Below are 17,537 nucleotides of genomic sequence, written 5' to 3'. Positions count from 1 at the left end.
GTTGGGAAATTGTGTTAGATGTAAATATAAACAGAATACATCCATCCATCCATTTCTACCGCTTATTCCCTTTTGGGGTCGCGGGGGGCGCTGGCGCCTATCTCAGCTACAATCGGGCGGAAGGCGGGGTACACCCTGGACAAGTCGCCACCTCATCGCAGGACCAACACATATAGACAGACAACATTCACACTCACATTCACACACTAGGGCCAATTTAGTGTTGCCAATCAACCTATCGCCAGGTGCATGTCTTTGGAAGTGGAAGGAAGCCGGAGTACCCAGAGGGAACCCACACATTCAATGATTTGCAAATCATTTTCAACCCATATGCAGTTGAATATGCTACAAAGACAACATATTTGATGTTCAAAGTGATAAACATTTTTATTTTTGCAAATAATCATTAACTTTACAATTTGATGCCAGCAACATGTGACAATGAGGTTGGGAAAGGTTGCAATAAATACTGATAAAGTTGAGGAATGCTCATCAAACACTTATTTGGAACATCCCACAGGTGTGCAGGCTAATTGGGAACAGGTGGGTGCCATGATTGTGTATACAAGCAGCTTCCATGAAATGCTAAGTAATTCACAAACAAGGATGGGGTGAGGGTCATGTTATAGTGTGTGTTGCATTATAAAGACGACAAGAGTCCTGCTGTGGCTCAGTACCGTGTATTCAGGCTGCATGTAGGAAGTACAACTGAGGTAAACACATGTGACACAGTGATATGTTATAGTTGCGGGCACCGTGGCTGCCACAGGGTGGCGCCGTATGTCAATACAATCACCCTGTAACATCTCCCTTCCTTTAGTAAAGTATCCACACTGGAACAATGCTGCCTGTAAATCAACTGTAGACCATCAACATACAACTAACCCCATATTCAACCTCAGATAGCGATACCTGGTTTAATATCCAATATCAGATATCAAATATATAGCAAAACAGAACGTAACATTACATAGTAGCAGGATAAGAGCACACCTGTCATCAAATCCCACTCCATCAGAACATCAATCACACTCCATCAGAACATCACTTTTTTATTTATTTTTAAACAAAATTCACAGTCCATGTGTGTTTGAAAGTGCAAACAGTCCATGTATGTTTATTCGAGTGTGTGAGTGTGTGTGTGTATATGTGTGTCACAGTCCATGTGTGACCTAGAGGTCAAGTCTGTCAGGAGGCCTAATCAGCCTCCCACTCCGGGAGAAAGTCCGGCGCTGAAGCACACGGCGCGGTGTGTCTCTGGCCTGCGGAGAAGACGGTGATGACCTTGGGGCCGGTGAAGACCTTGGAGACTCCCCAGCACCGCCAACTCTGTCTCTGTTGCCACTGCCACTCGCAGGCTGCTCTGGGGCCAATTCTGGTCGAGCCAGCGGTTGCTCAGGCATTGCCTCGGCCGGTCTAAGGTCAATTCTGTTGCGTCGATATGTGGTCCCCTCTACGTCGACCAGATAGGACCGGAGTCCCAACTGCTGCAGGCACACCCCTCTCCTCCATCTGCCCGTCCTGTCTCCCGGGAGTGGCTTCATTCTGACAGGCTGGCCGATTTGTCATACACTAACTTCGCTGCCTGATGCTTCCCCCTCAGCTTGTCGGAAACCCCTGTGATGACCTGAGGTGCAAGGAGCTGGTCGGCCACCGGAAGAAGTGTTCTCAGCCTTCGTGACATGAGACGCTGTGCTGGGCTACAATGTATGCCCTCAGTGGGCGTGTTTCGCCAATGCAGAATGGCCTTCCAGGGGTCCTCTTTGGCACGGTCCGCCTTTTTGCACAAGCCTTTCACAATCTTTACTGCAGACTCTGCTTTGCCATTAGCTTTTGGGTGCCACGGTGAGGACATGACATGTTCGAAGCCCCACTCCCTTGCAAATGCCCGGAATTTACTGCAGGCAAACTGGCTTCCCCCATCCGTAATGTTGCTTCAAAACTCAAGACCCACTTTCAGTAAATGAAATGAAAATTGTATGAAATAATTAGCATTTTAGCATAATTTGATGTAAAAAGAATTAACTTACTCAAATTCTGTGTAAAACAAGAGCTTTCGTAATAAAGACACAAATTAACTGCCATAATCTGTGGGAAATGTTTCTTAACGAGTAAAGTTGGTGTAATAAGAGATTTTCTAAATTCTTGATGAATGGTAAAATTGTTACTCTCAGGAATTTTTTTTTAAGGGGCATTTGAAATAAATTGAATTTGAAGTGACAAACAAACAAAACAGTTCATTGCAAGTATATTAATTTTTTTTCTAAATCATGTAAAACACGACGAACAATAACGCTTGAGAAGATCGCAGCACATTATTGTATGTTTAAAATATATGATCAAAAGATAACACACTTTAATAACGTCACAAAGGTTTCTTAAAAGACCAAAGTTTAACATAACATGGGACACGTCGCCCGGCATACTTGGTTTATCCAGCAACAGAAGGTTTGGTGCTCTTTTACCTTTACTGTCTGGAAATACACGTTTTGTCATGTTTACGTTTTGCTTGAGCCTGGCGATACTGTTTATGAAGTCTTGTTATATTGCATATTTAACACAAATGAAGCGGCCGGCGAGTGTAAGTGTAGCTACTGTAAAGACAAACGATACATTTTATTTAAAAGGCTAATTAAAACATCACTACATCCTTACTTGATGTTTATGTGAGATGTCGCCACGTTGGAAAGGTCAGCGAACTTTCCCCGACCTTCTGAGGTAAACATCCGGGTTAGCGATGCATTCACGTTACCATTGTTTGAGTGGGAAACCAGCAGCCTTGTTTCATTACTTTTGAAAATGCGTCTTTATTGCTTAGATTCAGCTTACTGTTTGGTGTTCAGAGTATAGTAATAGCTTGACATTGTTAAAAAATATATACATTTGATGACATTTTTTTAGAATGCTGTTTGTTTTGCTTCGGGTAAGCGGATTCCCCTTTTTCCGACACAGAAGATGGATTTGATGAAGAGCAAGGAAACATGCAGGTCAGATGTTACATATGAAGTAAAACATTGACATTTGTACTATTATATTTTATGTACAACAAATTATTTACCACAACAATATATTTGTGTAAGTTAAAATTACTTATTTTGAAGGGTAATTTCATGTTAACATCGTATAAAGTTACTTAGTTCTTATATCTATTAGCTATGTACACTACCTTATTGACACCAATATAATTATCAAATATATATATACCGGTGTGTGTATATATATATATATACAAACACAAACCCCTTTTCCATATGAGTTGGGAAATTGTGTTAGATGTAAATATAAACAGAATACATCCATCCATCCATTTTCTACCGCTTATTCCCTTTTGGGGTCGCGGGGGGCGCTGGCGCCTATCTCAGCTACAATCGGGCGGAAGGCGGGGTACACCCTGGACAAGTCGCCACCTCATCGCAGGACCAACACATATAGACAGACAACATTCACACTCACATTCACACACTAGGGCCAATTTAGTGTTGCCAATCAACCTATCGCCAGGTGCATGTCTTTGGAAGTGGAAGGAAGCCGGAGTACCCAGAGGGAACCCACACATTCAATGATTTGCAAATCATTTTCAACCCATATGCAGTTGAATATGCTACAAAGACAACATATTTGATGTTCAAAGTGATAAACATTTTTATTTTTGCAAATAATCATTAACTTTACAATTTGATGCCAGCAACATGTGACAATGAGGTTGGGAAAGGTTGCAATAAATACTGATAAAGTTGAGGAATGCTCATCAAACACTTATTTGGAACATCCCACAGGTGTGCAGGCTAATTGGGAACAGGTGGGTGCCATGATTGTGTATACAAGCAGCTTCCATGAAATGCTAAGTAATTCACAAACAAGGATGGGGTGAGGGTCATGTTATAGTGTGTGTTGCATTATAAAGACGACAAGAGTCCTGCTGTGGCTCAGTACCGTGTATTCAGGCTGCATGTAGGAAGTACAACTGAGGTAAACACATGTGACACAGTGATATGTTATAGTTGCGGGCACCGTGGCTGCCACAGGGTGGCGCCGTATGTCAATACAATCACCCTGTAACATCTCCCTTCCTTTAGTAAAGTATCCACACTGGAACAATGCTGCCTGTAAATCAACTGTAGACCATCAACATACAACTAACCCCATATTCAACCTCAGATAGCGATACCTGGTTTAATATCCAATATCAGATATCAAATATATAGCAAAACAGAACGTAACATTACATAGTAGCAGGATAAGAGCACACCTGTCATCAAATCCCACTCCATCAGAACATCAATCACACTCCATCAGAACATCACTTTTTTATTTATTTTTAAACAAAATTCACAGTCCATGTGTGTTTGAAAGTGCAAACAGTCCATGTATGTTTATTCGAGTGTGTGAGTGTGTGTGTGTATATGTGTGTCACAGTCCATGTGTGACCTAGAGGTCAAGTCTGTCAGGAGGCCTAATCAGCCTCCCACTCCGGGAGAAAGTCCGGCGCTGAAGCACACGGCGCGGTGTGTCTCTGGCCTGCGGAGAAGACGGTGATGACCTTGGGGCCGGTGAAGACCTTGGAGACTCCCCAGCACCGCCAACTCTGTCTCTGTTGCCACTGCCACTCGCAGGCTGCTCTGGGGCCAATTCTGGTCGAGCCAGCGGTTGCTCAGGCATTGCCTCGGCCGGTCTAAGGTCAATTCTGTTGCGTCGATATGTGGTCCCCTCTACGTCGACCAGATAGGACCGGAGTCCCAACTGCTGCAGGCACACCCCTCTCCTCCATCTGCCCGTCCTGTCTCCCGGGAGTGGCTTCATTCTGACAGGCTGGCCGATTTGTCATACACTAACTTCGCTGCCTGATGCTTCCCCCTCAGCTTGTCGGAAACCCCTGTGATGACCTGAGGTGCAAGGAGCTGGTCGGCCACCGGAAGAAGTGTTCTCAGCCTTCGTGACATGAGACGCTGTGCTGGGCTACAATGTATGCCCTCAGTGGGCGTGTTTCGCCAATGCAGAATGGCCTTCCAGGGGTCCTCTTTGGCACGGTCCGCCTTTTTGCACAAGCCTTTCACAATCTTTACTGCAGACTCTGCTTTGCCATTAGCTTTTGGGTGCCACGGTGAGGACATGACATGTTCGAAGCCCCACTCCCTTGCAAATGCCCGGAATTTACTGCAGGCAAACTGGCTTCCCCCATCCGTAATGGCTCTGTCCGGGACGCCATAACGTGCAAACTGTGCCTTGATTCGTCGGATTGTGGTGTCGGCCGACAAGTCAGAGAGCAGGTCTATCTCCCAGAAGTCGGAGTAGTGGTCCACCACGAGCAAAAAGTTCTGTGCTGCATAGCTGTACAAATCCATGCTTACCAGCTGCCATGGACGTGTGGGGAGCGGGTGTGACATCATGGTCTCTTGTTGTTGTTCGTGCGCATACTCGTTACATACAGGACACTGCTGTACATAGTCTTTGACTTCCCCTTGCATGCCGGGCCAGTACAATGTATCGCGAGCATGTCTGTAACATGCTTCACTACCCACATGATTGTAGTGGATCCTCCTCAGCATTTCCGGACGTATGGCTTTCAGAATGATGACGCGCTGGCTCCTGAAAAGCACGCCATCCTGTGCGCTTATTTCATCTCTGATGGCCCAGTAGTCCTTGATGAGTACGGGGGCCTCCTCTTTGTGTTCTGGCCATCCCCGCAGTACGACTGCCTTGAGCGTTTGGAGACACAAATCCTCCTCTGTGTGTGCTCGGATCTGTGCCAGGCATTGGCTGCTGACATTGAGGTAGTCTGCCTGCTGAATGGCCGCTGCGTCACACTGCTCCTGTTGCATGCTGCAGACCATTTCTCGTCGGTACAGTGTGTCTGTTTTCCGTGGCGGGGTGGTGGCTCAACTAAGCGTGTCACTTATGTATATTTGAGGGCCTGGCTTGTACACCACCGTAAGGCAGTAATTCTGAAGTGTCAGGAGCATGCTCTGTAGGCGCTTGGGCGCGCTCAGGAGGGGCTTACTGAAGCTGGACACTAAGGCCGGTGGTCGGTCTCTGCTGTCACATCACCCCGTCTATATAGGTAGTAGTGGAAGCGTTGACAGGCGAACACGATGCTCAGGCACTCCTTTTCTATCTGTGCATAGTTTTGTTCCGTCTGGGTCAGGGCGCGGGAAGCAAAAGTGACAGGCTGCCCTTCCTGTAGCAGACAGCAGCCCAGGCCTGTCTGACTGGAGTCGCTCTGTATGGTGACTGGCTTGATGGCGTCTTAATAGCGCAAGACCGGTACTGCTGTGACCAGTGTCTTCATTTCCTTCATGGCAGCATCATGTTTTGGCAGCCAGTGCCACGCCACGTCTTTGTCTAGCAGCCTCCTCAATGGTTCACATACCTTTGACAGGCGGGGCATGAATCTGGAAAGATAGTTCACAAAGCCAACACACCGCTGGACCCCTTTAGCGTCTGTGGGGTTTGGCATGTCCAGAACCGCCCTGATCTTGTCAGGGTCAGCCTTGAGGCCCTCGGCAGACAGTATGTGGCCGTGGAAGCGGACCTCCTTCACTCGGAACTGTAACTTTTTCAGGCTCAGCCTGAGCTAAACTTCTCTGCATCTGTCCATTAGGGAAATTAGGTTTGTGTCATGGTCGCGGTTGGCCTCCTCGTCCGTATCCCCGCAGCCAACTATGAGGATATCATCGGCTATGGGCTCAATACCAGTTAATCCAGCTAGGAGCTCATGTTGCTTTCTCTGGTACAGTTCCGGAGCAACGGACACACCAAAGGGGAGCTTCAGCCACCGTTTTCTGCCCCATGGTGTCCAGAACGTTGTCATCAGGCTGCTCTCCTCATCCAGTCGGCACTGCAGGAATGCATCACGCGCATCCACCGGCGTGAATATACGCGCCTTTGGCAGCTTGTACAACACATCATCTAAAGTGGGCATGAGGTAGTGCGACCGTTTCAGGGCTCGGTTGAGTGGCTTTGGGTCAATGCATAGTCTCAATTTTTCCGTTTTTTTCACTATGACCAGATAGCTAATCCAGTCTGTGGGCTGTGTGACTGTGGTTAAATGTCCATCCTTTTCGTATTGATCGAGCTGTGCTTTAACAGCTGCCTTGAGGGCCACTGGAACATTCCTTGGGGCACACTGCACAGGCGCCACACTGCTGTCCAGCTCAAAGTGAACCTCACCAGGCAGGGACTCGACTGGGCTGGTGAACACGTCGTGGTATGTGTTGATGAGAGGCTCTTTGGTCAGGTCTCCCATCCTGCAGTGTTATTTAGCTCCTCAGGAATGGTGAATCGTATTAGGCCTAGTCTCTCACATGTCTCCCCCGAAAGCAAGGGCCTTTGGCCTGTATGCACAACCTCAAAGTCCAGCTTTTGTGTTCTGCCCCTAATGACACACTGTGTGCTGTACAACCCCAGCGAGTTCATCCACTCACTGTTGTACAGCTTCAATCTGGTGAGACTCTTCTGAAGAGGCGTTCTGGGCGCCAGTCTCATCTTGTCCTTCATGCTAATCACATTGCAGGTGGCTCCCGAGTTGAGCTGGCACCTCTGGACCCCCTGTTGCAGTGGCAGATTGACAAACCACTTTTTCCCTTGCGTGTTCCCTTGCGTGTCCCACACTCTCTGCTGTGTACACATCTCTTTCATAATTGTCCTCCTGTTCCCCTGTTGACGGATCATCCACAGCATTCAACTGGCGTGCGTGCTGACCCCTCTTCATGCATACTTTGGCGAAATGGTTGGCAGTGCCACAAGAGCGGCAGGATTTACCAAATGCAGGGCACTGGTCTCGCCCACGTGCGTGTCTTGTATCACAGTACTTGCATTCCACTGTGTCTCTCATTCTCTGGAGCTGTGCACTGGTGTTGGTGGGCTCAGATGACCTACCGGCAGACCTGCGTCCATATCTTTGTCCCCCCTGCGCGGCATTGATGCTCTCTCCAGGCCCAGAGTTGCCCAGTGACATTGTCTTTAATTTATTGTCCATGACCTCAGCTGCACGGCAGATCATGATTGCTTGATCCAATTTGAGATCATTTTCTCTTAGCAAACGACGTCTGGCGCCCTCATCAGCAATGCCAAGGACAAGCTTGTCCTTTATGAGTTCATCTTTTATAGCTCCATATTCACAAGAGGCAGCCTTTTCTCTCAGCCTTGTAACAAAAGCATCTATGGGTTCTCCTTCCTCTTGCTTTAAGTTTCCAAAAACGTACCTCTCGAATGTGACATTCTTTGCTGGGGTAAAGTATCCCTCCAGTGCCTCCAGAATAGCATCGGCATCTTTCTGTTGGTCGACAGTGAGTCCCACGTTGTATTTGTAAACATGGAGGCAGCCGTTCCCCATTAGCCGTCTCAGCGCCGCTGCTTGGACGGGCTTCTCCTTCTCGTTGAGCCCCGTTGCCAGCAGATAATCCTCAAACTCTGCTCGGAAGTTTTTCCAGTTGCCGTGAGTGTCTCCAGCCATCTTCATGGGCTCCGGAGGCGGGATGTTGGATGCCATTATACCAACGCGGTGCTAAAGCTAACAGGCTAACTGAAACTGCTAAAACTCACCAAAACAAATAAATGCACACTGTCTCAACAACGGACAGAATGTGGGGCATAATTGGGTCCTGCTTAGACTTCTGACACCATGTTATAGTGTGTGTTGCATTATAAAGACGACAAGAGTCCTGCTGTGGCTCAGTACCGTGTATTCAGGCTGCATGTAGGAAGTACAACTGAGGTAAACACACGTGACACAGTGATATGTTATAGGTGCGGGCACCGTGGCTGCCACAGGGTGGCGCCGTATGTCAATACAATCACCCTGTAACAGGTCACCACTGTGTAAGCAAATTGTCGAACAGTTTTAGAACAACATTTCTCAACGAGCTACTGCAAGGAATTTAGGGATTTTACCATATACGGTCCGTAAAATCATCAAAAGGTTCAGAGAATCTGGATAAATCACTGCACACAAGCGACGACATTACGAACCTTTGATCCCTCATCAAAAACCGACATCAGTGTGTAAAAGATATCATCACATGGGCTCAGGAACACTTCATAAAAACACTGTCAGTAACTACAGTTGGTCGCTACATCTGTAAGTGCAAGTTAAAGCTCTACTATGTAAAGCCAAACTCAATTTTCAACAATATCCAGAAACGCCGCCGGCTTCGATGGGCTCGAGTTCATTCTAAGATGGACTGATGCAAAGTGGAAAAGTGTTCTGTGGTCTGACGAGTCCACATTTCAATTTATATTTGGAAACTGTGGACGTGGTGTCGTCCGGAACGAAGAGGAAAATAATCATCCAGATTGTTGTAGGCGCAAAGTTCAAAAGCCAGCATCTGTGATGGTATGGGGGTGTGTTCGTGCCCAAGGCATGGGTAACTTACACATCTGTGAAGGCACAATTAATGCTGAATGGTCCCTACAGGTTTTGGAGCAACATATGTTGTCATTCAAGCAACGCTATCATGGACGCCCCTGTTTATTCCAGAAAGACAATGCCAAGCCATGTGTTACGACAGCGTTGCTTCATAGTAAAAGAGTGCGGGTACTTTCCTGGCCCGCCTGCAGTCCAGACCTGTCTCCCATCGAAAATGTGTGGCGCATTATGAAGCGTAAAATACGACAGCGGAGACCCCGGACTGTTGAACGACTGAAGCTCTACATAAAACAAGAATGGAAAAGAATTCCACTTTCAAAGCTTCAACAATTAGTTTCCTTAGTTCCCAAACGTTCATTGAGTGTTGTTAAAAGAAAAGGTGATGTAACACAGTGGTGAACATGCCCTCTCCCAACTACTTTGGGACGTGTTGCAGCCATGAAATTCTAAGTTAATTATTATTTGCAAAAAAAATGAAGTTTATGAGTTTGAACATCAAATATCTTGTGTTTGTAGTGCAATCACTTGAATATGGGTTGAAAAGGATTTGCAAATCATTGTATTCCGTTTTTATTTACATGTAACACAATTTCCCAACTCATATGGAAACGGGGTTTGTACCTGCACCCTGATGGTAGTGGGATGATGTATTGGTGTAGTGGGTGAGTCATATCGTGGACTATTGTGTTTGCCAGTCGAATGATGGACCTGTGGCTTGGATCTTAGATGTTGGGTGTGGGTAGGCTGATGATTTTAGCTGCTGTTTGTAATGCGTGTGAGTTTGCTCCGGTTGGCTACAGAAAGCATAATGAAAAAAACATGTGGAATAGTACAGAAGGATGGGTTGAACGATGCTTTGGTACAGCAATAATCGGAGGTGAGGTGCAACGTATAGTCCTTTAAGTTTACAGATGGCTGACAGTCTTTGTTGACTTCTTTTTTGAATGTCCGTGGGGTGCTGATCAAAGGTGTGTTTATTGTCCAAGGTTACGCCCAGTTATTTAAAAGTGTCAACAGTTTTTAACTGTTTGTGTGTTTATGATGATGGGGTGCTGAGGTGAGGGGGGGTGGGAGGTTGAACCATATTTCTTCTGTTTCAATGACATTGATTTCCAGATAACCGGCTGTGCATGACTCTGTGGAATGTTTGACTGTGTTATGATAGTCCAGGATGGATCGACTGTTGGAGAGGAGTGCAAGAGTGGCTGTGTCATCTCAGTATTTTAAGTATGTTGTGGAGGGTGAGATGCTATGTCAGTCATTGGTGTCGAGTGTGTACAAGAAAGGGCTCAACACACATACCTGTGGGACCCCAGTGTTGATGATAAGTACCGGGGGTGTGGTTGAGCCCACCCTTACTGCTTACAGTCGGTCGGTGAGGAAGTTGGTGAATCAGCTGAGGGGGGATGTTGAGATGGTGTAGTTTCCAGATCAGTCGATGCTTCTGTAGGGAGTTGAAGGCGGAGCTGAAGTTCACAAAGAGGATCCTGGCAATGTTGCCTGGGTAGTCCATGCTTTTGGTGGATGTTTTTTTGTATCAGGCCAGAATGAAATGTTTGGAGTGGGAGATCGAGGTTCAACGCACAGGTCCTGGACCTGGTGAGACGCAGGAGGAGCCTGGACAGGAGACACCCCACAGATCCCAGTCCCTCCACGTACCGGAGTCTCTCAATCCCATTAGAGTAGTTCCACAGCAGCGGATTAAATTGTCCCAAGCAAACAGACAGAGCGAGTGGCTGCAGTTTGATGAGGACGTGTCCAACATCATCAAAGCCACAGCCAAAGATGTCGACAGCAGGCTCCAGGCAATGAGTACCATCATCGTCAGCTATGGCTCAGAAAGATTTGGACGGATGGAGAAGGGCAACACTGAGGCCACCCCCTACACCATGAACCGCAGGGCCACTAAAATACACCAACTGCACCAGGAGCTTCGAACCCTCAGAAAACAGTTCAAGAGAGCTGCTGAGGAGGATAAACAACCTTTAGAAGAGCTGCGTAACATCCTGCAGAAGAAGCTGGCTACTCTCCGCAGAGCAGAGTGGCACAGGAGGCGTGGAAGAGAGAGAGCTAGGAAGCGAGCAGTCTTCATTGCCAACCCCTTCCCGTTTGCTAAACAACTGCTCGGGGACAAGTGCAGTGGCTGGCTTGAGTGCCTAAGAGAGGAATCGAATCGCTTCCTCCAGAATACCATGAGCGACCCACTGAGGGGACAAGATCTAGGACCCAAAAGAGCGCTCATCAGCCCTGCGCCACCAACGGCAGAGTTCCAGTTGACAGAGCCCAGTTTGAAGGAAGTTGAAGAGGTCATGAAGGCAGCCCGCAAAGCATGTCCCCGGGCCCCAGTTGTGTACCTTACCTCGTCTACAAGCTCTGTCCAGGGCTTCTCAAACATCAGTGGAAGAACTTGAAGGTGATCTGGCGAAGGGGGAGAGTGGCCAACCAGTGGAGGTGTGCAGAGGGAGTTTGGATCCCCAAGGAGGAGGACAGGAAAAACATCAACCAGTTTCGGACTATATCACTTCTGAGTGTGGAAGGGAAGGTGTTCTTCAGCATCGTCTCCCGAAGACTGACCGAGTCTCTCCTCAAGAACAACTACATCGACACTTCAGTGCAGAAGGGGAGGATTCCTGGAGTTCCCGAATGTCTAGAGCACAATGGTGTCGTCACACAGCTCATCAGAGAGGCCCATGAGAGCAGAGGGGAACTTGCTGTGTTGTGGTTGGACCTGACTAATGCCTATGGGTCCATCCCACACAAGCTAGTTGAGCTTGTGCTACACCGCCACCATGTTCCCACCAAGATCAACGACTTGAGCCTGGATTATTACAATAACTTCAGACTCCGGGTCACTTCTGGGTCAATAACCTCTGACTGGCATCGCATTGAGAAGGGAATAATAACAGGATGCACCATCTCCGTTGTCCTTTTTACACTAGCGATGAATATGGTGATAAAGTCTGCTGAGGTGGACTGCAAAGGGCCTCTATCCAGATCAGGTGTTCGACAGCCCCCCATTAAGAGCCTATATGGATGACCTTACCATCACAACATAATCAGTACCAGGGAGCAGGTGGATCTTGCAGGGATTGGAGAGGTTCATTGGATGGGCCAGGATGAGTTTCAATCCCGCAAAGTCATGGTCCATGGTGCTGAAGAGGGGGAAGGTGGTCAACAATTTCCGATTCTCAATCTCAGGAACGGTCATTCCATCCATCACGGAGCAACCAGTCAAGATCTTAGGAAAGCTCTTTGACTCCAGCCTGAAGGACTCTGCTGCTATCCAGAAGTCTACTGAAGAGCTTGGAGTTTGGCTCACCAAAGTAGACAAGTCTGGCCTACCTGGTAGATTCAAAGCCTTGATCTATCAGCACTCCATCCTTCCTAGAGTCCTGTGGCCTCTCCTTGTATATGCAGTCCCAGTAACAACAGTGGAATCATTTGAAAGGAAGATCAGCAGCTTCCTGCCGAAATGGCTGGGTCTTCCCCGTGGTCTCAACAGCGCTGCTTTGTACGGGACAAGCAACAGGGAGATAATGCGTATGACTCGGCCGGGCTAACTGAAGAATTCAAGGTGGCACGTACAAGAGAAGCCCTACAGTACAGAGACTCCAGGGACACCAAGGTGTCATCAGCCGGGATTGAAGTGAGGACAGGAAGGAAGTGCAGGGCAGAAAAGGCAGTGGAGGTGGCTGAGTCACACCTTAGGCAAAAAGCGCTGGTTGCGGTCATAGCAACAGGGAGAGCAGGCTTGGGCTACTTCCCAAAGACCCAAGTCAGCAAGGCCCAGGACAAATACAGACGACATCTACTCCAGGAGGAAGTCCGAGCAGGTTTGGAGGAAGAGCAAAAGGGCAGGGTAGTGGGACTCCAGCAACAGGTGGCATGGAAAAGATGGGAGGGCACGTTGCAGCGCAAAGTCACCTGGTCAAACATCATGCAGGCAGACCTCCACTGCGTCCGGTTCCTTGTGGCAGCAGTCTATGATTCCCTCCCTAGCCCAGCAAACCTCCATGTTTGGGGGAGGAGCGAGACACCCTCCTGTTCCCTTTGCTCCGGAAGAGGTTCCTTAGAACATAATCCTCAGCAGTTGCCCAAAGTCTCTGGCTGATGGTCGCTATCGCTGGCGTCATGACCAGGTACTCAAAGCAGTTGCTGAGAGCATAGCCTCAGCCATCAGCACCAGCAAGCAACATCATACGCCAAAGAAGGCAATGTCTTTTATCAAAGCTGGAGAGAGACCTTGCGCGTGTCCAAAGACAACAACAGGACTCCTTCACACAGCCCCTGATTGGCAGCTACACGTTGACCTGGGATAACAACTGAGGTTCCCCCAGCACATTGTAAAAACATCTCTATGGCCAGACATGATCATCAATTTAGAGGCTTCGAAACATCTTATCATGCTGGAACTAACAGTGCCTTGGGGGGAGTGAAAGGAAAAGTGCCAATTATCAGGAACTGGTGGAGGACTGCAGGGGCAGGGGCTGGAGGACTTTCTACGAGCCAATATAAGTCGGCTGCCGTGGCTTTGCAGGACGCTCCCTCTGCAAAGTGCTTGGCCGATTGGGAGTCACAGGGGTGGCCAAAAGGAGGGCCATACAATCCGCGAGAGAAAGCCACGAGGTGATTGTGGCTGAAAAGGGCAGATCTGTGGGTTGCTACTGAGACACAAGCAGGGACTTGATCACCCCGGCTGGGTTGCCTGAACGAGGGTGTCTGATGTTGCGAGACCCGAAATACCCGTTGAAGCCAGGTTACATCACTGATGATGTGTCCCAGTGCATGCAGGAGCTGTATCTTTCAAGCAAGATGCCATTATTCATATTTTTGTACACTTTTATTAGGGTTGGGCGATGTAGCCTTTTTTTAATATCTCGATATTTTTAGGCCATGTCACGATACACGATATATATCTCGATATTTTGCCTTAGCCTTGAATTAACACTTGTTGCATATAATCACAGCAGTATGATGATTTTATGTGTCTACATTAAAACATTCTTCTTCATACTGCATTAATATATGCTAATTTTAAACTTTCACACAGAAAGGGAAATCACAACTAAGTCAATTGACCAAAACTATTTATTAAACAGTTATTAAGCAGTGGCACAAACATTCATGTCATTACAAGACAGAAAGTGCAAGATTGTCAGAGACATTTTAAAACAAGCTATGAGGGCACTTTTATGCATGATTTCACTTAGATGACATATCAAAACAACACTAAATTAAAGTGCACTTTTTGTACAGAACACCACTACAATAGTTTAAAACAAATAAAGTGCACTTTTGTGCATGATGTCACACAAGATATTTCAATAACTGTCAAATAAAAATGAGCTACATAATAGGGAATCAAATCGCTATGTGGTAGGTTATTGCGGACGTTATCTCCTTATGTTGTTCACTATTTTCTTCATATGGTGTTGATGTGGAAACGGTTGCCTCGGCATTTTGTTGGTGTGGCACCGAAAGGAGATGTTGATATGCGGAGTAAGCACTCTTCCTTCTCTAGAAGGTGACTTTTCAAATGATGCTACATATTAGCAGTAATACAACTTTTTTTAGCAACGCTTTTGCCCCACACTTGACAAATTACGGTTGTCTGTTCGACGTATTCCCGCTTGAGGCCAAACCACCGCCAGACGATGGACTCCCTGCTGTTTTTATTAGGAATTAATTCTTCCTTCATTTGTTACCAGATCTGCACCGTCTTTCTCTCGTATTACCACTCGCACCACAACTAACGTTACTGCTACCTCTCTGCTCCACAAGGGCGTATACATATGTGCGCTTGCTGTCTGTGAGAAGGAGAGACAACAAAGAGCAAGAATAATAATAATAATAATGGATACGATTTATATCGCGCTTTTCTATTGTTAGATACTCAAAGCGCTCACAGAGAAGTGGGAACCCATCATTCATTCACACCTGGTGGTGGTAAGCTACATCTGTAGCCACAGCTGCCCTGGGGTAGACTGACGGAAGCGTGGCTGCCAGTTTACGCCTACGGCCCCTCCGACCACCACCAATCATTCATTCATCATTCATTCACCAGTGTGAGCGGCACCGGGGGCAAAGGGTGAAGTGTCATGCCCAAGGACACAACGGCAGCGATTTGGATGTCAATAGGCTGGAAGCGAACCTGCAACTCTAGGGTTTCTGGCACGGCCGCTCTACCAACCACGCCATGCCTGTAGTGTAATGCCAGCAGCTAAAAGCAACTGCGTGAGAACGTATACTCGAATATCACAATATAGTCATTTTCTATATCGCACAAAAACCCGCGATATATCGAGTATATTGATTTATTGGCAAACCCTACTTTCAATATTTTTCTGTGTTACACAGGTTTTTATTTTCAACTTTTTTTCCCCACTTTACTTCTATTTTTGACGGTTTTGTTTGTTTTTCGGTTTTGCTTTTGCTTTTTTAATGATTTAAAATAAATGGCAGTGATTTGACATGGTGGGCGGAGCTTACAAGTTTACCCAGAAGCAGTTTTTACAAGACTTGGGCATGTAGGTGGAAGACCGGAGGACTGAGGGCGTCTAAATCAAGTTGAATAAAAGCTAGAAAATATGAAATTATGAAGCAAAGGTTGTTTGTTTTTACATTCATCTCGAGTAGGCCTAGATGTACTGCTGTTGGCGGATTAAATTCCTGCTCAGAAAGAAGTCTTGCGTTTTTAAACATAATGTAGTGAACTACTTTTATTAATTTGTGACTACTTACTTATTTTGTTTTACTTTGTTTCTTTTAAAATTGGTTTTATATATGCACTTGATTTCAGCACAAAGAGGTGATTAGGATTTTTATTTATTACATTTGTAATATATTATTTTTTCATTAATTCATTGTTGATGGATCATTTTACTTATTAATCGGCTTCTTGTGCACTGCCCTGTTGCCAACAAATATGCCTTTACCTGCACGCAGTCTGCAATTTCCACACCCTTTGGGTCATGCTACAAGCAACGCTCACCAAAATTAATCCTGACATAAAGAAGGACTAGTTTTATTAAAAGCATGACAAGATGATATTCATAAATCTTTCTTGCTTTCCTCACCCAACTATAAGCTGAGTGTAGACACTAAACAGACAACATTTATAGCTTCATAACCTTTAAATCTGCATTTTACCCATCCCCTTGTTCCACCCCCTGGTAGGTGAGGGGAGCAGTGAGCAGCAGCGTTGGCCGCGCTACCTGCACTTATCTTTCCATCCTTTGAAACTGAGCTACTGTGTGGAACAATTTCCCTAATGTCAGTTGCTGTAGAAACCTGGAAAAAAATATTAGGCATGAGAAGCTTACATGAAATTATTGCAATAAATAATAGAAATTCTATAACAAAGTATATATTTTTTTAATAGTTTTGATGCAACTGCTATGAGTACAGTTGAGTATTATGGTGTGCTTACTGAATGTAGTATGATTTTACTAGTAAACATCTCAATACATTAAGCAAATAAATCTAACAATGTCTGATAATCTCATTTATTTCACCATATGAAAAACAACTTACTTCACTATTTATCTATTTACTTTTTAATGTTGTTATTTATGGAGTACATTATGTACAAGTTAAGAGCAGGAAGTGAACAAAAGTGTGTAAAAGAGGTATGAATAAACAGTGATGGGCAGCAACAAGATGCACGTAGCTAAGCTACATAGCTTAACTACATTTTCCAGTAGCTTGGCGGTAGTTTAGGTAATTTTAGCTGTCTGGTATGGAAGTTAATTTGTCTTATTATACAAAAGCTTTTTTTGACAGGATTTTTAACGTTTATATTTTGTGATCTGTGTTTTTTTTTTTTTTTTACACCGATTTATGATGGCAATTTCATAAAATTTTCATTAAATTTAATTTACCAGAGGTGGGTCTTGAGTTTTAAAGCAAACTGTTTATGCACAGTTTTTTTTTTTACAATGAATTTTAAAACACTATTTTAACAAACTGAATTTCTCAAACACACATTTTGCTCACAATTTTCTTAAAAATTTTATATATTTTTTATTTAAATGAAAAAGATGTGAGCAAAATGTGTGTCTTTAAAAGTGACACACTTAGTTTTTGAACACAAATGTTGCTCCCAATTTTTTTCAAAGTAAGTAAAAATTTGTGAGCACCATTTGTGTTTAAAAAGTAACAAACTGAGTTTTTA

The 17,537-nt window shown here is 45.6% G+C and overlaps 1 protein-coding gene across 1 annotated transcript in view; it reads left to right on the top strand.

Moving 5' to 3' along the window:
• The first annotated feature begins 2,744 nt into the window (after positions 1-2,744).
• The window catches only part of upp1 (uridine phosphorylase 1), a 38,824-nt gene continuing 24,031 nt past the window's right edge, over positions 2,745-17,537 (top strand). Inside the window, exon 1 of the mRNA XM_061915764.1 lies at positions 2,745-2,987. Within this exon, the coding sequence (XP_061771748.1) occupies positions 2,956-2,987 (32 nt within the window). The 5' untranslated portion in view covers positions 2,745-2,955. The remainder of the gene's footprint in view (positions 2,988-17,537) is intronic.

Source organism: Nerophis ophidion, linkage group LG11, assembly GCF_033978795.1.
Source record: "Nerophis ophidion isolate RoL-2023_Sa linkage group LG11, RoL_Noph_v1.0, whole genome shotgun sequence".
In the NCBI taxonomy this organism is placed as follows: Eukaryota; Metazoa; Chordata; class Actinopteri; order Syngnathiformes; family Syngnathidae; genus Nerophis; species Nerophis ophidion.
Note: the sequence above shows the minus strand (reverse complement) of the source record. Positions and strands in the feature narration are given on the sequence as shown.